General features: G+C 35.2%; 1 protein-coding gene across 5 annotated transcripts in view; it reads left to right on the plus strand.

Annotated features, from left to right (window-relative positions):
* The first annotated feature begins 1,016 nt into the window (after nucleotides 1–1,016).
* Nucleotides 1,017–23,344, plus strand: part of LOC113065508 (complement factor H) — a 93,857-nt gene continuing 71,529 nt past the window's right edge. The window contains exons 1-16 of one of the 5 annotated variants that reach the window (XM_026236802.1): nucleotides 1,021–1,168; nucleotides 1,765–1,887; nucleotides 3,213–3,407; nucleotides 3,694–3,790; nucleotides 3,955–4,031; nucleotides 4,190–4,372; nucleotides 4,489–4,662; nucleotides 11,018–11,212; nucleotides 11,490–11,586; nucleotides 16,028–16,104; nucleotides 16,234–16,416; nucleotides 17,808–17,879; nucleotides 18,665–18,715; nucleotides 19,466–19,499; nucleotides 20,098–20,168; nucleotides 20,599–21,588. In XM_026236802.1, the coding sequence (XP_026092587.1) occupies nucleotides 1,818–1,887; nucleotides 3,213–3,407; nucleotides 3,694–3,790; nucleotides 3,955–4,031; nucleotides 4,190–4,372; nucleotides 4,489–4,662; nucleotides 11,018–11,212; nucleotides 11,490–11,586; nucleotides 16,028–16,104; nucleotides 16,234–16,416; nucleotides 17,808–17,879; nucleotides 18,665–18,715; nucleotides 19,466–19,499; nucleotides 20,098–20,152 (1,560 nt within the window). In that variant the 5' untranslated portion in view covers nucleotides 1,021–1,168; nucleotides 1,765–1,817 and the 3' untranslated portion in view covers nucleotides 20,153–20,168; nucleotides 20,599–21,588. Of the gene's footprint in view, nucleotides 1,169–1,764; nucleotides 1,888–3,212; nucleotides 3,408–3,693; nucleotides 3,791–3,954; nucleotides 4,032–4,189; nucleotides 4,373–4,488; nucleotides 4,663–11,017; nucleotides 11,213–11,489; nucleotides 11,587–16,027; nucleotides 16,105–16,233; nucleotides 16,417–17,807; nucleotides 17,880–18,664; nucleotides 18,716–19,465; nucleotides 19,500–20,097; nucleotides 20,169–20,598; nucleotides 21,589–23,344 lie in introns of those variants that run through there. The other 4 variants (XM_026236797.1, XM_026236798.1, XM_026236799.1 and 1 more) reach the window with 4 other exon arrangements.

Below are 23,344 nucleotides of genomic sequence, written 5' to 3' on the forward strand. Positions count from 1 at the left end.
CCAAGATTCCATAGAGGGCACACACCCTGAGTGATATCTAATTCACGGACCATGATTGTGTGTAAACTTTATTGGGATCGGGATATATCAACCAGTAATTTAATTTCATTTTCAGTAATCAGTTTTCAGTTCTCTGCTGAAGTCCATACTGTAAAATCATTATTCTTCCACAACAAGATCAACAGTGCTCCAGAAACTCGTGATCTCTTCAAAACATTCAATTCTCTCCTCTGTCCCCCTCCACCACCTTTACTTCTATAACAGCTGATGATTTTGCCACATTTGGACAAAACCAGAATGATAAGTAGTCAGTTTTCGAGAACGAGTCAATCTTTTGTTCGTTATCTGGCTCGGCTAGGTGTTCATTTTCAGTTCTCTCTTCACAGCAGTTCAGTGAGTGTTCTGTTTGAGGACATGAATTACTCTGGGATATTGGTTTGTTTGAACTCAAAGGGAGTGTCAGCCACATTAAAAAGTTAACAGCCTAAGTCATTTGTGGATTAATGCATATTGGAGACGCGAACCATTTAAAACAATCCAGTTTGATTTGGTGAACCTCTATCCAGGTTGATGTGCTGCTTGGTTGGATAGGTGTTCAATGGTTTCCTTTGTGTGTGTATGTGTGATTTAGATTAAAACATGTGCCTTTAGTCACTTTACAAAAGTTGCCAAAATCTTTTTTTCAAAATGCTAAATTTGTTGCTATATGCTTGGATAGTCTAAAAAGTTGGCAAATTTAGCAACAAAATTGCTAAATTGGTCTAACACAAGGTCCCCAAATAATACTAATTCTGTGCCAATAAGGCTTTAGATGTTAAGTGATTATGACGTTATAATATTAGTTTCTCGTTATTATGATTTACAGATTCATATTTTATACACCACTGTGTCGAAAATCCACTACCATAAGCCATAATGAACCTAAAAGGTGTGAAGTGGCTTTTTATAATCGGTAACAGAACCTTCCCACCCTCTAAAATTCCATGACGCATCGGAACGTCATCAGACGGAAATGACTTCATGAGATCCAAGTGTTGATCTCCACCCTAAAGAAAAAGAAACCAGTGCTCCGCCCTTCCTGTTAGAGAAATTGGACTTTATGTGCCTCAGTTTAAATCCAGCACAGAGCACCGATAAATCAAAAAAAAAAAAAAAAAAAAAAACGAAGGTAAGGTTGCTTAAAACAACGATTTAATTTGTGACTATGTATAGAGTAACGTTAGCCTATCTACCACAAGGTCCTCGCCATTTTTTAAAAGAAATTATCCACACACACACAAAATATGATCCATTATTTTATCTTTTGTGTAATTTTTATTTTCACAATGGTATTTTACATATGTCGAGTTACAGTTTATGTTATCGACTATTAAATTACCTGATAAGGCGCACTAACCAATGCACTTTCTACGCGCTGCGTAGTAACGTTAACGTTAACGTTAGTTACCTTAAAATTACGTTATGTGATCACATTATTTTGGCGTAACGTATAACGCTAGCCTTATAAGAAAATAAAACAAAGCTTGGTTGATTAACTAAGCCTATTATTTTGCATTCGTTCAAAGCATGTGTAAGTTGTCTAATAATATGGCATGTTAAGTTAACCCCATCTTGATTGTTATGCTAACGGCTAAAAGCTTTTTCTCATGTGAATCTCTCGTATCTTTGTTGTTGTTGTACTGAATGTGTTGACGTTTAATTAGTTTAAAAGTACACATTTTAAAAGCACATTTCCTTACGCTAAGATGTCTTTATATTTATTAGTTGCGAAAAAACATTGACCTTGTTTGGAGCAGGCATTCACCGATATAAACAAGATGGGCTGTAAGGTGCTGTGTCCCAGTATTGTTCTCCTTGCTTATCTTATGATCTGTGAACATGTCCGAGGTGAGTATCTATCTATCTTTCTTTCTTTCTTTCTTTCTTTAATGAATTTTAACTAAGATTACGTATGTGTTTTAGCATTAAGATAATCTAAATGCTAGTGTAGAAAACGAACCTTAATGACATAACGTTAGATATACGGATTTAACATTTAGAGTCTTGTCTTTTGGCAATATCATACAAAATATGAATTGCACATTAACAGGGTTGCCAGATCTCACTAGTCCATCAAAACCATATTAAGCCACTTGAGGTTTTTGTTCTTCCAGAAAACAGGCATGAACAGTATATCCATTTTTTTCCCCTACACCCTATGCCGCTTTCAGTGAATTTTAGGAGTAACAAACACAGAAGTGTACACAATCCGATACTGCCAATGAACTTGTTTAATGGTTATCTCTAATAATTCCACAAAATCTGAGATTCTTAGTACATTCCAGTGAATTATTTGTGGGATATTGTTCATTAAATCATGATAGCAAACCATGAACACAGTGTCTTATTTTTGTCTTTTTCACATTGTTACAGCAGAAAAGTAAAAAAATATAATCAGATGGACAGAACAAAGAGAACTTAAAAGAGGATTTGAAACTTATATTCTTTTGGTATCTACATATAATGGGGTGTATCTACGTATGATGGATAAAAAATAATGACGGAAAACGTATAGCTCATTCAGCCAAAATGACAAATAACTATTATTTGTAGTGCACCCTTAAAATATGAAATCATTTGTTTGTTTATTTGAGTGACACTTGGCTAAACCTGAAGTGCTGGCAATATGTTTAAAAAGCTGTTTCATTCCCTCAGACAAAGGTGGATATCATTTTTATTCTAAGGATTGTGTGGGACTTTGTGTTTTTTGTAAACTGTTTATAGCCTAGTAGCATTATGTTGATACTAGAAACTAATAATGCTTTGCAAACAGAAATCGTTTTGCTTGATGCTTGATAATCCTGATAGGGGTCACAGCATGCCTCTACTGTACACAGACATAACCAAACATGACTTACATTTGCTTCTGATGATGAAATGGATACATAAACCCAAAAGTAGTTTTAGCATTTAAATATAAAGTGATAAATTATGAGCAACATTAACAAAAAGTAAAAACTGTTAATAAACTTTAATTAGCTGATCCTATTCAAGCATTGTAATTTAATTTCAACTGCACGTCTTACTCGAGTGTTTAAACCATACTAATAAATTTTTTCTTTTTTCCCCCAAATATAAGAATAGAATGGAGAAGTTGAACTTATAATAATGATGATGATGATCAAAATAGTACTGTGCCTGATTACAGTAACGCATGTTGTTTATCACCACAGGGGAATGTACACAGCCTTCTTTTGAAGCAAGAAATGTCATTTTATCAGCAAACGATCTCTCGACTCAAAATTTCTCAGAAGGATCCAGTGTAACATTTGATTGTCAGATTGGACACAAGCCAGTTGACTCAACAGCATCTAGATCAGTTACCTGTGAGGGAAACCAGTGGACAAGTCTGGGACTCAGTTGCACAAGTATGTACTGTCATTTATTATTAAGTAACGTACATTTGTAAATTCCTTTAAAATGCCTTTGAACATTTGAATTTTAAAAGGTCTCATTTAGATACGTAAAAGGACGGTATAGGTCAAGAAGTCATTAAATAGCGTATGTTTTTAAATAACTCATAGTTGTTTTCCCACTGACGGCAGGAATAAATCCCTGTATCATGTGATGAAGCAACAGTGAAGATTATTATTATTATAAGATTATTTGAGGAGCACCAATTCTAAATCAGTCAATATCTTGAATACATTACAGGAAAACCCTGTGGAAGTCTTCCTGATTTCCTTTATGGGAGATATGAAATGACTGGGATTTTATTTGGCGACACGGCTAAACCGGTTTGTGACCAAGGGTAAGTGAAACAATTAAGTTCATATATATATATATCTATATATATATGTGTGTGTGTGTGTGTGTATATAGGTATATGCTGTTTTAAGTCTGTTTTAAACCACATAGAAGTTAGATTGTTTGCTGTGTTTAAGTATTTGGTAAGAGGCAAATCATTGCTTTCAGATACATGTTAGCGGGTAGAGAAACAACGAGAACATGCCGAAATCAGGGATGGGATGGCCGAGATCCTCTCTGTGAATGTATGTTAGTTCTTACATTTGAAAAAATATATAATCTTGAAGAGCACAAAACCATTCCCGATTTGTGTTAAAATAGTTTTTATTTTTTTTCCTGAAAATAAATACCGATTCACCTGTATATGAATAGGTATATGAATGTGATATGTTTTTCTCTTTAGCGGTGAAATGTTCAGCACCTCCAGCCATAGAAAATGGGCAACTCCAAGATGTGCCTTTGGAAAGTTACGAATATTTAGATGCAGTCTCCTATAGATGTAACGGAGGATTAACTCTTATAGGACAATCAACACTTCATTGTTCTGAGGATGGAACCTTTAAACCAGATCCACCAAAATGTTTTGGTAAGTTATGGTTAAAATGTCATGAGATGAAGAAAAAAAAGTCTTGTGAGTTTCTTCCTGTTAATGAATAAAATATTTAATGATCAGTTCTGTTCCTTTAAATAATCTTTTACCAGATGGGTGTCCAGCACCTAAAATTCCTAATGCAAAAAGAGTTGGTGGAAAATCAGCACCCTACAAACAGGGTAACTTTATAGAATACAAATGTGAAGACGGCTATACACTGAAAGGAGATGCTTATATTGTGTGTAGAGGAAATGGATGGAGCCCTGAACCACCACAATGCATCGGTAAGACTGAAATTAATTATTTTATTTTATTAATGTATGACTGCTTTTTGTAAAGGAACTGTTCACCCAGAATGAAATTTGTCATATACTTACTGTGTTGTTGTTTGAGGAAGTCTTAGTGAGCTATAGTGAGTCTAGCTAACATCACATTAGTAGTTCAGAAGATAGAAATAAGTAATAATGGTATAATAACTAAAATAGTATTCAGTGGTATATAAATAGTATTTAGTAAAATAGTATTATCTGAGGATTTCTTTCAAACAAGGCAAAATTCACTGCCAGATTTTCGGCTGAAAAACAAAAGACGATGCTGTGAGACTATAATGGATTCATCAGTTATGTTGCACCACACAGATGTGAGTGTGTGAGTAAATGTTTTCATTATATGATCACTATTGCTTTGTCTGTTATTACAGATCGTTTGATATTAGTATTTATGCATTTTTAACCTAAATCACAGCACCATCCATTTATGAAGTATGTAGGCTGTCAAACATACTCAACTGTTAGACAATCATAGCAGTCGGCGTTTACTTCCAAATCTACAATCCGCCACGAATATTCAAACAGAGCGTGCTGATGAGGGGGGTTAAAACAGGACAGAAAATAGCCTATTACGACTAAATTATAATACTTTTTTATGTTAAAATCCTAATAAGTGGACCTCCCAGAACAATACACCTACGACTACTCTTGCGATTTCCCCAACATCCAATCCTCCTAAATAGAATGATATTGTCTTCTGACTCTTTATTATAAAAATATTAGCTATAAATTAAAGCTGCAGTAGGTAACTTTTGTAGAAATGTATTTTTTACATATTTGTTAAACCAGTCATTATGTCCTGACAGTAGAATATGAGACCGATAATCTGTGAAAAAAAAATCAAGCTCCCCTGGCTCCTCCCAGTGGTCCTATTGCCATTTGCAGAAATATGAGCTGCGGTCTGTAACTTTTTTTTGTGTGTGTGTTCAAAATTTACAAAATGTATATAATAAGCGAGTACACCATGAATCCGTTTTTCAAACCTTGTTTTTAGCCTGTCCTGAATCACTAGGGTACACCTATAATAAGTGTTTATGTTCAGTCTATCGCGGTGGAGTAACCCAGTACCTTTATGATTCTTCATAGACATAAACAGAGAGAAGTAGCTCTGGCTACAATGTTCTTCCACAGGACGAAAGCAGTTCTGTTTATTAACCACTAGAGCGTCAAAAGCTACGGACTGCAGCTTTAATGTTCTCATAATGGCCTTGCTTTGAAGAGTTAACATCATTAAAATCCAAAAGGAGAGAGTTCAGAAATTTTTGTAGTGATGTTCCAATATTTATTAACAATTGAAAGAAAATGCTGGCTTACAATTTAAGGCTGGAAATTGTTAGCCACCACATGAATAGATTAATTTTTTTTTATTCTGAGATGTGATTACAACCCTTCCCTTCCACAAGCCTTCTTTGCTCTGATTGTCCAGCTAGCCAAGCCTGTTGTGATTGGCACAGAGAGTACTCATTGAGCCAGTTAGCCAGTGCTACCATTGACAAAGCACCTTTACATAAAACATTAATATAGTGCGCCACTCTGTTCTTATAATGACATAAAATACAAAAACACTTATGCAAGCAAATCAGGGCTACAGCTAAAGTTTAGCTGCTAAACTGTAAACACTTGGTGGATACGTTAGCCAGGTGCTAACATGACTAACTGATGAAACAATACAGTCTGTAAACCAAAATATGTCTACTGTAATGTTTAAAAAAGACAGACACAAGACACTCTGTCTTAACTTATAATTAGAACCCAGAACCACTGTATCACAGGAGCACCAGCCTAACTAACTCGCTCATCTCTCACCCATTAACCCTATAACTGCCGGTGCAGCAAAATAAACCACAATTTCACAATGATTATAAAGTCTGTGCTACACTACATTCTTTATTATTAAACAAAGTAATTAGAACAACATCAGGCTACAATAATCGACACATTCTTTTGAAATAATAGGTTCACAGGGAATTATCAGAACTAATTCTACTTCAGTAACTACTTCAGTAACACAGTAATATTGTGCTTTTCCTGGAAAGCTGCACTGGGTACACATCGGGTTCCGTTGGGTTCGGGCAAAGATCTTCAGCTCTAAATTGTACTGCGGTATCCTTGAACACAACGTCTTCTCAACATGATGTAAACTAGGGGTGGAACCGTTCAACCTTTTCACGGTTCGGTTTGTTTCCCGAACAAATAAAATAAACGGTGATTGTCAGGCTTTTTAGGTAGGTCTAGCATTAGTAATTTAATGTAAAACAGCATTGCATATTGGACTGTATAAATTAAAGATGATTATTTGTTAAAGTTACAAAAATTTTTCAATCAAGATCAGTGAGTGATTTATTTGTTGTTGCTGTTCGATTAATATAAAGACTGTCACTTTAAGAGAATACACTGATCCAGTGCACTGATACAGTAGGCCAACGTTCAGCCGGCAATGTCTGCTGTAGGATACTTAACAAGGCAGGCATTTTGACATTTTTGTGTGAATTTGTCCACTTAATCGACACAATACTTCAGAGAGAGCTTAATATTTGCACGCGTTCTGAGGTGCAGGTTTGCATGCTTCGGATGAGCTCACGCACAAATCTTCTCACTGCGTGCATGAGTTTGCGTCCTTTTTCTATTAAATATTTATACTGGCAAATCCTAAATGAGTTTAGTTCAAACACCGATATCAACATTAACCCTATAACTGCCGGTGCAGCAAAATAAACCACAATTATAAAAGCCAAGATTAGAGAAGCAGTCCTTGGTTTAATGACTTGCACACAGAAAAAGGTTCGAATTGTACTAGAGCTGTAATCAGGCCTTAAAAGTTAGGCCGGACAGGACCCGAGCCAGACAGATTTCGTCCCGTGCCCGACAAATACATTTTGATTGACAGCTTTTTCAAAGTGCAAACCCGTTTACAGTCCGACATTATTCAAATGTGCACACACACAGCTCTTTTGGCTTTAGAATCATTTATACATGTTTTAACATAATTTATTCCGAATAACGTAACATATAATTTGAAAAACCTTTACTCACCAAGATTAGGCTAGGCCTACATGTTTTTGTGTATGAAAATTATTGAATACACTGTAGATGGCTTCAGCGCGTTCCTGCGCTCACTGATTCGTCCAGCAATATAGCCCACTGGCTCATTATTCTCGTTATAAACATGGTCAAAACTTTTCCACACCTCAGACTTTGCTTTAGTTGCTGGTGCAACCAAAACTTAATCGCCAGAGGCAAGACTCCGTTTTACCTACTCAGCATCTATTTTTGCATCTTTTTCTCGCTAATCGAAATGCATCACATGACCACTCATTTACCTCACAAACCAGAGCACAAGCCTGAGCCCGTGTAAAATTATATAAATTAAGCACGAACCTGTTGGGGCCAATCGGGTTCCGTTGGGTTCGGGCAAAGATCTTCAGCTCTAAATTGTACTGCGGTATCCTTGAACACAACGTCTTCTCAACATGATGTAAACTAGGGGTGGAACGGTTCAACCTTTTCACGGTTCGGTTTGTTTCCCGAACAAATAAAATAAACGGTGATTTTCAGGCTTTTTAGGTAGGTCTAGCATTAGTAATTAACTGTAAAACAGCATTGCATATTGGACTGAATAAATTAAAGATGATTATTTGTTAAAGTTACAAAAGCTTTTCAATCAAGATCAGTGAGTGATTTATTTGTTGTTGCTGTTCGATTAATATAAAGACTGTCTCTTTAAGAGAATGCACTGATACAGTAGGCCAACGTTCAGCCGGCAATGTCTGCTGTAGGATACTTAACAAGGCAGGCATTTTGACATTTTTGTGTGAATTTGTCCATTTAAGCGACGCAGTACTTCAGAGAGAGCTTAATATTTGCGCGCCTTCTGAGGCGCAGGTTTGCATGCTTCGGATGAGCTCACGCACAAATCTTCTGCACGAGTGCCAAGTCTGCGGTTGTTTTTCATGTCCGCGGTTTGAAGCAACCCCAATACCAATAACGAGATATTTAGCCCCTAAAATGTGAATTTTACCAAGACAACCATGCCAAAAAACAAAACGTATATTTTAACCCCTGGAAGCATTTTTTTTCAATCTGGGAACCTCCTGGAATCGCGATTAGTTTTGGACTAGTTTTGAGAAGCAACAGGGCAGGATTTATTGTGAAAACCTGGCAACGCTGATCTGAACACACGTGCTGGAGATAATGGGGAAGTCGTGGTCTAATGGTTAGAGAGTCAGACTCCCAATCGAAGGGTTGTGAGTTCGAGTCCCGGGCCAGCAGGAATTGTGGGTGGGGGGAGTGCATGTACAGTGCTCTCTCCACCTTCAATACCACGACTTAGGTGCCCTTGAGCAAGGCATCGAACCCCCAACTGCTCCCCGAGCGCCGCAGCATAAATGGCTGCCCACTGCTCCGGGTATGCTCCGAGTATGGGTCACCATACTTGGCTGAATGTCATGTCACTTAATACTTCCAATTAAAGGAACGTTTTTACTGATGAGATGTGCATGAAAATCGCATTCGATTTTTTGTACAGCCCTATTGTGTACAAATATACACAATTACTAGTTAATCGGGCCCATTGTTCTAAAGGTCCTTACAAAACCTTTCCCAGTAGTGAAGGTTGTTCAAGGAAAGCTCTATGGTGTTCAAGTAGATGAAGAAGAGACCTTAGAAAGAACCTGGCACACATTTGTACAGCATACACACAAAAGCACAAATGTTACTTTTAACACATTTAATCCTGCCAAATACTGTTAAAGATCATTTTGACAATTAAATTCTTAGTAGAATTCTATTTTTAATTTTGCAGTTATGCAGTTTTATTTTAGTGAGTTAATCATTTAATAATTAAAATAATTCCCCCCACCTCTGCTAAAATTCTAAATGAGCTGTTGTCATTGCAACTCTCAGTATCACTAGCCAAGTTTCCATCAGGTTTTTGCCCTGTTTTGTCATCGACAAAAAAATATGTATACATTTTTTTTTCTGTCCAGCCGGTTTCCTTCCAACTGGCCTTTTGCCGACAAAATGGTGTGCGTGATGACATCATCCCTAAAAAATGGAATTGTCATTGAATAATTGCTGAATTGCATAAGTTTTAGTTTATTGCAAAAAAGCTGTGTCCATACATAATTTCACCTATTATGCAAATGATAAAGACTAGCAGCCTGTTCTTCAGTTTATTTTTATTTTTTTATTTTTTTGGTACTTTGTTATAGACCATTTAGATACTTGGTCTTCAAGCAATATTCATAAACAGGTGCAGTTGTAGTATTATTATTCTTTTCTGATTAACTTTTATTAGACCATATTGGAAATTCAGTTAATTTTGATTTGTTATGAATTGTAATTTAATATAAACTTTACGTCTTAAGCCCTATTCGGACGAGACTAGTTTTCTAAACTACGTTTGAGTTTCGATTCTTACCACCTGACGTCTGTGATTTTCATGTACCAATTCGGACGGGACTAACATCTCCTTATTTGTTACAGAGGTGGGAGGGTCTGTTTTGTGCATCTGGGCATCACAGAGATCACACGCTCTGTATGCGTGCATTGCATTCATTCAGAATGATTGCCATTAGTATTAATACACAATAAATACTAAATGGCTAGTATAGCAAAGTATAGTATTTTGTGTGTGTGTGTGTGTGTGTGTAGTAGGCTAAACCTAACGTATGTTTAATTTTCATAAAGGTACATATGTAATTAAAACATTATGTAACTGAGTGCATAAATGAATGTGAGTAATCTTATCTGATGCTGATATTAAAATAGATGGTATTAACAGTTAACATGATCTTGCTCTTGATTTTATTTATTTATTTATTTTTTTTATTTGCCGCTAAGCAAATATATCAAACATCCGCACAGTAAGAGCATCTACGGTAATTCATGTTGGCCAAAACACATGAGGAAATGCGTTGTGAAATAAAATATCACCGGCAATCAGAGACATTCGCATTCGGACGGGATTAGTTTTTTCAGAGGATCACTGAGTTTGCTGAAAAACAGTAGGTAATTTGCTCTGAAATTATCACAGAGGTTGTGTGAGAAAAACACAGACGTGGCAGATTTCGGACGGGATTAAAATCACCAAGTACGTCTGTGAAACGCAGATTTCTCTAATGACCCTCTGTAAAACTAGTCCCGTCCGAATAGGGCTATACTCGAGTGAGTAAACCATACAATTTTTTTTTTTTTAACCAAAGTAAGAATAAGATGGAGAAATTTAACTACTACTAATAATAATAATGATGATGATGATCAAAATATTACTGCGTCAGATTACAGTAACACATGTTGTTTATTTCCACAGGGGAATGTAAACCGCCTTCTTTTGCATCAAGAAATGTAATTTTATCAGCAAACGATCGCTCGACACAAATATTCCCAGATGGATCTAATGTAACATTTGAGTGTGTGATTGGACACAAGCCAATTGACTCAACAGCATCTAGATCAGTTACCTGTGAGGGGATCAAGTGGACAAGTCTGGGACTCAGTTGCACACGTATGTACTGTCATTAAATATTAAGTAATGTTTGTAAATTCCTTTAAAATGCCTTTAAACATTGTATTTTAAAAGGTCTAATTCAGATATGTGAAATGATGTATGGTATGACTCAAGACGTATTTAAATAACTAAAGTCACAGTGGTTTTCCCACTGACGGCAGGAATAAATCCCTGTATCATGTAATGAAGCAACAGTGAAGATTATTATTCATCAATCTGACAGTATTTGAGGAGCACCAATTCTAAATCAGTCAATACCTTGAATACATTACAGGAAAATCCTGTGAAAGTCCTCCTGTTTTCCGTAATGGGAGATATGAAATGACTGGGACTTTATTTGGCGACACGGCTAGACCAGTTTGTGACAAAGGGTAAGTGAAACAATTAAAGGTCCTATGACATGAAAATTTCACTGAGGTTTTTTAAGATTAATATGAGTTCCCCTAGCCTGTATATGGTCCCCAAGTTTCTAGAAATTTGAATAGGTGTAAATCAAGATTTTTCTATCTTTCTCTGCCTTTGAGAAAATGGAAGCTCAACCGGGCTGATCTTGAATCTGCTCGTTGTGACGTTGCAAGGAGAATTGTTACTAGGTCTGTGCGATTCATCGAAATCGAAATAAAATCGTGATTTGAGTGTGCGCGATTTCTAAATCGCTTTATAGCACGATTTTCCGCGGCCCTGACCTCTATGGAGTGAGTTTTGGTTCTTTATTACATGCGAGAAAATAAAAGATCTGTGAGAAAAAAAAAAGTTTGAGAGAAAAAGTTATCACACTGATAGCAAAAAAACATTTCATGAGAGAAAAAAGAATATTCGAGAGAAAAGGTTTTCATGCCAATAGCAAAAAAAAATAATATTTGAGACTAAAAAAAAGTTTTGAGAGAAAGTATTTTCTCATAGAACATAAAAAAATATACATTTGAAATTTTTTACATTATTTCTGAGAAAAAAAATCTCTCTCAAAATACTTTGAAAAAAACTCTCAAATATATATTTTTTGCTATCAGTGTGAAAATATTTTCTCTAAAAAAAAAAGTGTTTCCCTCGAAACGCTTTTCTTTGCTCGATGCAATTTCTTGCTCTCGTGTCAGGATTTTGCTTTCACTGTGAGAATTGTGTCATGGGCGGGGCCACGTTCCTATTGGCCAGTCGGGTGAGCATAGTCTTGTCTTGGGAGTCGAACTGAATCATTACATCATTGTTCGGTTCACCTGCATAGAGGCCGCCTCTGCCTTATGGCTAGTTAAGTTGAGCACAGACACTCCAATGTTTGGGTAAGATGATGACACACAGCTGGCTGAGCAAGTTCAGTATCACTGAAGATTAAACATTAAAAAATAGCACTCATATTCATGAATGAACGTGTATTATATTATTTGCTTGCTAATCACTAGTAAAGCTAACCAGCCATCATGCTAGGTAAACTTGCAAACTCACCTGGTTTATACTATGTTTAAATCAAATGCCAAATTAATGTTTTGATTTAGATAGTTTCACGCCTTATTTAGTGAGTAGTGAGTGAGCAGTGATTGATATACCGTTTGAAAGTGTCCCACCTAGTTTTGTTTAAAATAGTCTTTGTATGGTTGTTGCACTACATGTTTAGCTACACTGCATGTATAGCTCACAAACTCAGCTACACGGGCTTATTCTAAATATTTTTTACCATCTAGCCGAGGTCTAGAGCTGACAAGGTAAATTGCAGGTCTAGAACTAACTCTTACATTAGCAACCCACAAATATGTTTGTGCCTGTACTGTCATGGTAATTATTTTTTCTTTTAAATCTTTCAAACGGTTTATAAATCACTGTCTAACGTTAGCTAGTTGTAGGGTTGCCACCTTCCATGCATACTAATGTTAGTTGAAAGTTGTACGGGAGGTTGTATGAACAAGCAGTTACTCTTCAGGTGCTTTGAGGCTAGCAAGTGCAAAGGTAGAAACTAGCTCACTACTCGCTATATAAGGTGTAAAACTATCTAAATCAAAACATTAATTTGGCATTTGATTTAAACATAGTATAAACCAGGTGAGTTTGCAAGTTTACCTAGCATGATGGCTGGTTAGCTTTACTAGCGATTAGCAAGCAAATAATATAATACACATTTATTCATGAATATGAGTGCTATTTTTTAATGTTTAATCTTCAGTGATACTGAACTTGCTCAGCCAGCTGTGTGTCATCATCTTACCCAAACATTGGAGTGTCATATGTCCGTGCTCAACTTAACTAGCCATAAGGCAGAGGCGGCATCTATGCAGGTGAACCGAACAATGATGTAATGATTCAGTTCGACTCCCAAGACAAGACGATGCTCACCCGACTGGCCAATAGGAACGTGGCCCCGCCGAAAATGAGAAAAACACTTTTTTTTTTTTGAGAAAATATTTTCACACTGATAGCAAAAAATATATATTTGAGTTTTTTTTCAAAGTATTTTGAGAGAGATTTTTTTTCTCATAAATAATTTTAAAAATTTCAAATGTATATTTTTTTATGTTCTATGAGAAAATACTTTCTCTCAAAACTTTTTTTAGTCTCAAATATTATTATTTTTTGCTATTGGCATGAAAACTTTTTCTCTCAAATATTCTTTTTTCCCTCATGAAATGTTTTTTTGCTATCTGTGATAACTTTTTCTCTCAAACTTTGTTTTTTCTCTCAGATCTTTTATTTTCTCGCATGCAATAAAGACACATTTCTAACTCCATAGACCTCCTGCAGTATGTTATCTGAACCAATCAGGATGCAGCGCACCTGAGTGGAGCGCGAGAGCAGAGCACTGAGAGCAGACTGGGCATATGCCTAACTCCAGGTTCACACACTGTCTGTGATGCGCAGCCTTTTTGTTTTTCGAGCCATGTTAACGGATCAGAACGTTCACACTGCACGCAGTAAAAAGATGAGAAAAGAAAAGGTTATAAATAGAAAGGTGCGAAAAGATTTAATATCTTGCGCGTGAGCGCAGAGTTGTGAGTGCACAGGACACAGGTTGAATGAGAGGAGACACGTTGTAAGTCAGCATGTATCTGAGCCTTATACAGTCTATGATCTGAGCACGCGCATCTGGTTTTGATAACAGAGCAAAGGAAATCTGCGTGCAAGTCAGTGATGCGCGGGTTGATCCAAAATGAGCGGGTGCCCGCGGTTACCAGTCATCCAAAAATATTTTTAATGATATTCGGCTCGCTGTCGGTCGGAACCTTTGAAATAAAAATGCCAATTAAATCTTTGTCATTTATATAGTAGGCATTGACCCGCGCATCACTGGTGCGAGTGGAAAGATTCGCGCTCGCGCATTATTTTAATGTGCTGTTTCGCGTTACAATAATGCACTCTCGTTGCTGCTTCTGAACCGCTTACACATAAATTACTGTATACGCACTGCAGATGGAGTACGTGACCTTTGGGCAATAAATATATTGGGTAAAACATATAACACCTGAGGGTACCGCTACAGTGAGCTCTATGACCAATGCATGGAGAGAAAAAAAAAAAAAGATCCCTGAACACGGTTTTATTTTATTTTATTTTCTTCCATATGTCTAGACATTTTGTTTGACATCTTTACTTAGTGATTATTTTGACTTATGTCTGTTCTAGAGGCATTTGATAAAGCTCTCATTGGTTTTCCTTTGGAAATAAGTTTAAAAATTATACTGAATGCATTTATGACTGTAAAGCATGTCTATGTTTGTCAAAATCGTGATTAAAATCGAAATCGCAAAATTGACAAAAAAATCGTGATAGGTTTTTTTTGTCCATATCGCACAGACCTAATTGTTACCTCCCCTTTCTCTGCTTTGCCCGCCCAAATATTTACATATAATTCAGTCGCAATGTCAGCACAGGCGTTACAAACAGACTTTTATGATATGGATTCGACAGCACCGGCACAAACAGTGAGTAACAGTGTTCATTAATGTCTGATCTGTGATCAGTGATTTCTGATGTGTAGCTAATCATTCACGTTCACACAGACTTTCTTTATAAATCGTTTAATACTGTTTATGCATCGGTGAATCAAGCCAGTGACTAAACGATCAACTTCACGTTGTTTCTCTTAGTAGCATGAAACAAATCTGTTATTTAAATTGTGATTTAACTACAGAGAGCGATCAAAGAACACTCGCTTTTTTCCGGAACTGTTACACATCGCGAGTATATCTGCACACTTGCCCAAACTGCCGTTACAATGAATGAAGCTGTTATGCTGCACAATGGAGCTCTTACTGTATTCATGTGTTTGCTGTTAGCTGTTGTTAAAGCATTTTGTGAGATAACGTGTTGCAATAATGAGGAGATCACTGCATCCACGCGATAAACAGACTCTGTCTACTCAATGCTCATCACTGCAGCCTTTCATGTGATGGGGAAAAGATCGAAAAAATAATTATATAATCAACACTTCCACGATTCGTTAATCTCGACAACTGTATATATATATTTGAGAGGGGTTCCACATGAATGCATTTCGTATGCAAAGATGTCAGCCAATCACAACAGTTGTGGTTTACTCGGAGTCTCACAGCAGACACGCCCCTTCAAACAAAGCATTCAAGGGCTAATATCAGGATCTAAAAATGCTTTTTATTTCTAAATTTTAAATGTTAAAATCATACTAACAATATAAGTACACCTAAGGAAACATTAAAAAGCATTTAAAGAAAAGGAAATAATCCATGTCATGGGACCTTTAAGGTCATTTATATTTATATATATGCATAAATATGTCTGTTTTAAACCACATGGAAGTTAGACTGTTTGCTGTGTTTAAGTATTTGGTAAGAGGCGAATCATTGCTTTCAGATTCTTGTTAGCGAGTAAGGAAACAACAAGAACATGCCAAGATCAGGGATGGGATGGCGGAGATCCTCTCTGTGAATGTATGTTAGTTCTTACATTTTAATGAAATGTAATATTGAAGAGCACAAAACCATTCTCGATTTGTATTAAAATATATATTTTTGTCCTGAAAATAAATACCTATTCACCTGAATTTTTTTTCTCTTTAGCTGTGAAATGTTCACCACCTCCAGTCATAGAAAATGGGCAACTCAAAGATATGCCTTTGGAAAGTTACGAATATTCACAAGAAGTCTTCTATAGCTGTAATAGAGGATTTACTCTTATAGGACAAGCAACACTTCATTGTTCTGAGGATGGAACCTTTAAACCAGATCCACCAAAATGTTTTGGTAAGTTATGGTTAAAATGTCATGAGATGAAGAAAGAAAGTCTGTTAATGAATAAAATATACACATTAATATTCTCACAATGGTCCTGCTTTAAAGAGTTAACCTTAAGATACAAAAGGAGAGAGCTCAGAAACTTTCTCTAGTAATGCTCAGATCATTTATTAACTATTGAAAGAAGATGATGGCCTACAATTTAAGGCTGGAAATGTTTTGCCACCCCACAATAAGAATAAATTTTTTGATTCGGGGATGTGATTTCAAAAATCAAATAATGATTTGCTAGAAACATCCCAGTAACATACTACATTTTATTCTGATTTTACAAAAAAATAAAGAATTATGAACAGCTGAAATCACACGTAATTAAATCACATAATCTGGGTGGATTTATAAACGTTAAATGAATGCATGGATATTTCATAGTGATGTGACGAAATATAGTGGCAGGAGATCCGACTTGTCTTGTGAGAATGTGATGATATCCTCGTCAAAAAATTAGCAGCGTTTACATTAGAGCTGCAAGATTAATCGTTTAAAGATCGCGATCTCGATTCAAACTCCCACGCCATCTTATTCCTGAATGATAATGATTCAGCTACGTCTGTTACGAGTTTTTCACATCGCGCGTGAGAGAAGCACGATTTGTCGTTATCATTCATGCTGCTGCTGATCCAGAAAGAGTAACAGTCTTCAACCACACGTCATTCTGGGTTACAGACATTGAAATAAAATAAGTACTGGGATAAAGGTTTATAGTTTGGGTATAAACCCGTATTCTTAACACTTGTCTGTATTGTAACGCTTATCCTCTTCCGCCAGCAGGTGGCGACAACTGCCAGTTTAAAAAAAAAAGTAATTGAATCATTGATTCAGGTGATTCCAATTGTAAAACCGGTCTTTATGGATCTGTTGTTGCCCCGCATCCACAGCAGAGAACATCACTGGGTTCTAATTTGCTTTTGTTAAATCGCGCCGTTTACACGTCTGGTGTAGACTCTTAGAGCAGAACCATGCATCGTTCATTTATATTTCTACATGACTCCCTGCAATACAACTCTTGATTATTCAAACATACAGTGAACAGGGAACAACATAATAGCTGTAATTACTTTCATACCGGAATAGTGCCCTCCCCTACCCCCACCTCTGCTAAAATTGTAAATGAGCTCTGATACTCTCTGTATCATTGCCAAAAAAAAACATCAACTCTACATTAACATCTACTAACTCAGAATAAACTCTCTGACCGCTCAGAGATTCACAATATCCTATAATAAGCTAGTTTCTGAGCATTTTCCAGGTCATGTCATATTTTCTAGTTGGGCATTGTAGTTTGTTTTAAGTGAAGGTTTACATTTACTTGAGTTATGTTTTATTTTGTTGATTCTCAGCCCCACCTACGATTCCCACGACTACCGCAACTCCTGCGATTTCCACAACATCCGAGCCTGCTAAAGAGAGAAGTATTGTCTTATGAATCTATATTTTATTATTAAAATATTAGAAACACGTTAATATTCTCACAATGGCCCTGCTTTAAAGAGTTAACATTAAAAATCCAAAAAGGAGAGAGCTCAGAAACTTTCTGTAGTGATGTTCAGATCATTTATTAGCTATTAAAAAAAATCTATAATGTCCTACAACTTAGGCCTAGAAATCTTTAGCCACCCCACGATTAGAATACATTTTTGATTCAGGGATGTCAGTTCAAAAATCACAACACATCCCCAAAAAAAATTTGTGGATATATATATATATATATATATATATATATATATATATATATATATATATATATATATATATATATATATATATATATATATATATATATATATATATATATATATATATATATTGGGAGTTAAAGTGGTTCTACGTATGCTCTAAATTCATAAACATGCATGTAGAAATCATCTAATTCTGCTAAAATTATAAATGAGCTGTTGTCAGTACAACTCTCCATATCATTGCCAATAAAACATTAACTCTACATTAACATCTACTAACTCCTAAGAATAAACTCTCTGACAGATCAGAGATTCACATTATCCTATAAAAGGCTAGTTTCTGAACATTCTCCAGGTCATGTCATATTGCTTGCCAGGCACTGTGGTTTGTTTTAAATTAATATTTACTTGTGGGTTATGTTTTATTTTGTTGTAATTTTTTATTTTGTTTTATTAAGTGTTAAAAAAGTGATTTCCACATTTATGTCTAAATCCATTAATTTTCCTTTTTTTTTCAGGTCACTTGGTTACCTCACTGTGTGTTGTGTCTTCGATCTTGATTGTTGTGGGTAAGTCAGTCTACACGTCCTATACCTTCTTTTAATTCAATGCACTCACCAAATCTTTTGTTAAGTTGTAGCAGTACTATGCTTTAAAAGGGGCTGAGTTTGGTTTCGGGATGGACAAGGTTGTTGTTGTTATATGTTGTTATAAGTCAGCTCATCTATTTAATGAACAAAATGCAGAGAAACAGAGAATATGTTTTAAATTCTTCTTTTTGATAATGACTTTATATTCTGAAAAATAAGCCTAACCTGATCATCACACCAGACCAAAATTGCATTGTTTAGAGCGAGACAGAGGGGAAAAAAAGATAAGTTAATATGTATAAAAACACGTTTTTTAAATTATTATTATTATTTTTAAACTCCACAAAAAATAATTTAAACTTTTATATTTTGCATTTCTGTTCTGAATACTTTTTTTTTATTATTATTTAAAGTTAATTTAATGTATATTGTAGTATCTTTTATTATTAACAACAACATTTATTATAGCAAAAAAAAAAAACCCTAAATAAACCTACTGGTGTGTGAGAAATATGCTAAACATATACACTTGGGCTGATATGCCTCCCTCACCGAGCATAAGTCAAATTGTGCGCACTTTGTCCAATCCCCCTTACAACTGTCACAAATTATCAGTGTTGTTTTTTTTTTTTTTTTGTGAAATATTCAAGAAAATACGTTTTGTTGACCTTTTTATGTGGGATACTTTTTTATTACAGTGTTATTTGTAACAATTCCTTTGTTTAATAGGTGTGTTGGTATGGTGGATTGTCAGAAGGAATCGGTAAGTTATCTGCACTGTCTCAGTTGCTCTTTTCGTGACTTCTAGACTGTTGTTCTTATACACTCACATTGGGTAATAAATGAATACTTTGCATTCAGTGGTTGCAAAACAGGAGGAAGGTTTGGGTAAGATTTCCAGACATTTCTCATGGGAAATGGAGATTCCTTTGAGGTGAAGTTTTAGTATACCAGCTGTTTAGTCATGCACATGCTGACTGTTGGATTTCAGCTCAAAGCATGAGCATTTTGAAAAGGTTGTTGACTCTTATCTTATGAGCATTTAAGTGCCCATTTTTAATCTACTTTTTGCTTAAAATCAAAATATATAATGTTAAGCTTCGTCTTAGTTGTAGACGTTCACTTTTTTGAGCAGCTAGTTAAATATATATGCAATGTATCGAACCACAGAATGCTTCATTGTGGATACAAATTCTCAAGAAGTTCCAATGGAAAATTCTACAGTTATGCAACCATTAATGCTGGGGTTCTGTGTTTAGCTATGGGATGAGGTCTTATACATGTGTGCTGGATTGAGATTTAATATACCCAGTTATTTAGGCATGCACATGCTAACCATCTCTTGTTCTTTTGGATTTCAGCAAACACTCGTATTCTCACAAGGTTGCAACTAATAATGAAGACTATCCATTATGAATCCCTCACATACATGGTAAGGACAATATGAACTATGAAACTTTCTCTGACTTCCTCCATCTAACTTCACCATGAGCAGACAGACAGAGTTTCTGAACATCGTACTTGTATCATTGACATTTAAATGTGCCCAGTTAGATTTCTGATGTCAGAAACCCATCATTACCAAAATAGAAGTATTGAGCTCAGGATTGTGGAGGACATTTGGAGTTCAAATCCATGCATGCATATGCACACTCTCATTAAAAGCATCAGCAGCACTGAGTGTTTTCTAGACGCTTAAATAGTTTTTTCTTTTTACCTAAGCCTGCTGTTATTGGGACCTGTCGGTTTTCATACCTTAAAATATAGTATAATTTCATAACTTCCATACAATTCATTCTTAGTTTTTAAATAACAGCATGCATTATTTTTATGTGAATGACTATTTACACCTCTAATTACAGGTTTTCATGAAATTTGCCATGGAGAAAATCTGTGGAGCATCTTGCAAATATATATAATTTACATTAGCACTTTCCAGAATTAAAAAGAGGCTGGCTAATTTCCTGCAGCAAATTCCTCCGTGATCAGAAACACTGTTCCTTTGAAAAGCTCTGCTTAATTTGAAAAAACTGCATTCTAGCAGTCTCTTGACTTCACCCCATTCTGTGCTCTGAAACAGATCTGTCTTCACATAAGACAGGTTGATTTCACTTTTATAAAGTGCTTGCTTGTCATTTCTGTCTTAATTTTCAACACTGTTGATCCAGTGACCACTCTTCTGTTAATGATTTCGCTGTTCCTCTTCCTGAGAATGACTGAAGATTCACACCAAAAGAAGTGCACTGATTGTCCCATACCTCACTGGTTTGGTTGAGAGATTAATTTTTCATTAATATTTATGTAGAAAGACTGATCAAATCCGTTTGAAAAGAGATACATATTTGAATTTATAAGTCGGATTATTTAAACAAAACCAAATGTTGAACAATGCTTACTGCTTTTGCCTATTACTTTTAATTTGGATAAAACAGGATATGTATATTAAACTTCCCTGTAAATATTCAGCAGAATGTGATTTGCAATGCAGATTGTAAATGGGAAGTTTTTCTTAAAGTGCCTTTTCATTTTCCTGGGGTTTTTGCTCCGTATTGTCTAGCTCTATGTGAATGGGCTCTTATTAAATTATAAATGCTTTGCTATTGATTACAGACTTGGATATAATGAAGAAAAATAAAAGAGAACTCAGTAATTTTTTCTTGCCAAATTATAGACATATAAAATTATCTGGTTAATTTCAGCTCATATTTTCAACCATTTCTGTTAAATTGGTTAAGTATGTATCATATAAGGTTTTATTGTAGCAACTAGCTGTTGTTTGGAATAATGGTTTTGAACCATCACTTTGACTTTCAAATGCTGGAATGTAATAAAGTTGATCATACATAAATCCACCTCTTGCAATTGTGTATTTCATTGAGCTTTGTAGGTGCCCGGATGATCTCAAAATAAAAGCTCCATGGTCAAAACATAACACTTGGGTTCTTAACTGGTGAATATTTTCATTTTATTTTCATTTCAATACTATTCATTTTAGATATCACAGACGTAAGCATTGATAAATGTGAAGCAGTTTGATAAATGTCTAATGTAAAATTAGATTTTGCAAGATCAGTTGCTCCATCAGCAGATACATTTCCTGTTGAAAATGTCAACATGAATAGCTGCTTTCTGTATCACAAGGCTACAATAAACCATCGGAGTTATCAATTGAGATATTTAGCAGTAGTTTATACCTAGAAGGAATGATGTTCATAACATGATTACGGTGCATAGCTCTGATTGCAAATCTAGTGACGTGGACTGCTCATTTGAATTTAACATATACAATAAATGTTTCAAAATAATGCCCAACAAAACACATCATAAAATGAAGACATACTGAACATGAATCCTACTGGACATGGTATTTGGAAGGCATATTTTGAATGGAATATTTTGCTCCAATGAGCATAACAGATATATAATAGTCACTTCAATTCACGTTTCATCCTGTTCTACAGCCAACAGCTGTCACGGTTTTACGCTGCCTGAAGGAATACGGAGTCGAGGATAAACAGAATAAGGCTTTTAATATATCCAACACAGGGGATATCCAACATGGAGCACAGAGGTAGACACACGTAAGTAGCAAGTGAAGACCCGACAAAACAGAACTGAAAGGACAAGGCTTAAGTACAAAGGATAATGGGGAAACACAGGTGGATGGAATAACTAAATTAACAGGGACATGGAACACATGAGGAATAGAATTGACACACCTGGGAACTAATCAAACTAAACACGGAAGACAGAAACTGGGTCACGGGCAAAAACACACTAAATGAGTCCAGGTGTGTGACAACAGCAACATTCTGAAAACCTGTTTTCAATTACCAACAAATTTAAGTCTACTATAGATAATTAAATTTGTATATTTTCACTTAAATTGTACATTTGGCATTATTAAATATTGGCAACTCTTAATGTACATCTAAAAAAAAAAAAAAAGAAGAACATATAAATCTAGTACAACATGAGAAACAAACTTCCAGATTTAAATGACAAGCTAAATAACAGCAGCCCGAAAAATAACAGCACAAGAATTTCTAATGCAAAACATGTCAAAAGTTATTGCATTCATAAGAAACATGCATGTGTACTGAAATGTGTAAGTTCGGTTCAATGCATTAGGAATCCTAAACTAATGTCAATAACTTTTTTGCAGCATTTATTAATCTCTAGAGTCTAGACCCATGTTCATTTAAAAATATGAAAATTCATATCATATTCAATGTTAACCCAAGTTGCTTCATATAAGTACATTATAAAACAATGTTTTCAAACAGTTTTTATATTAAACTTCAAGAATCATTTAAAAAGCTGTAAAATAATTGTTCATTGTTATTCCATGTTATCTATTGCATTTATTTGTATAGAACCTTATTGTAAAGCTTTATCAAAGTTAATTAAATAATTACAAATGTAATAAGGGAGAGATAAAAAAAATTTCACCACTTTCTACAAGACATAGAAATAAAAAAAAATAAAAATGCAAAATATGTTTTGCCTTTGAATATACATACTCTTATAAACAATCAAATACTAATGCTACATTCATAAATTCATAAATGATTTTTGACATACACTGGGAGTAAAAAATGGCCCTGG

The sequence above is a fragment of the Carassius auratus genome, chromosome 48 (genome assembly GCF_003368295.1).
Source record: "Carassius auratus strain Wakin chromosome 48, ASM336829v1, whole genome shotgun sequence".
In the NCBI taxonomy this organism is placed as follows: Eukaryota; Metazoa; Chordata; class Actinopteri; order Cypriniformes; family Cyprinidae; genus Carassius; species Carassius auratus.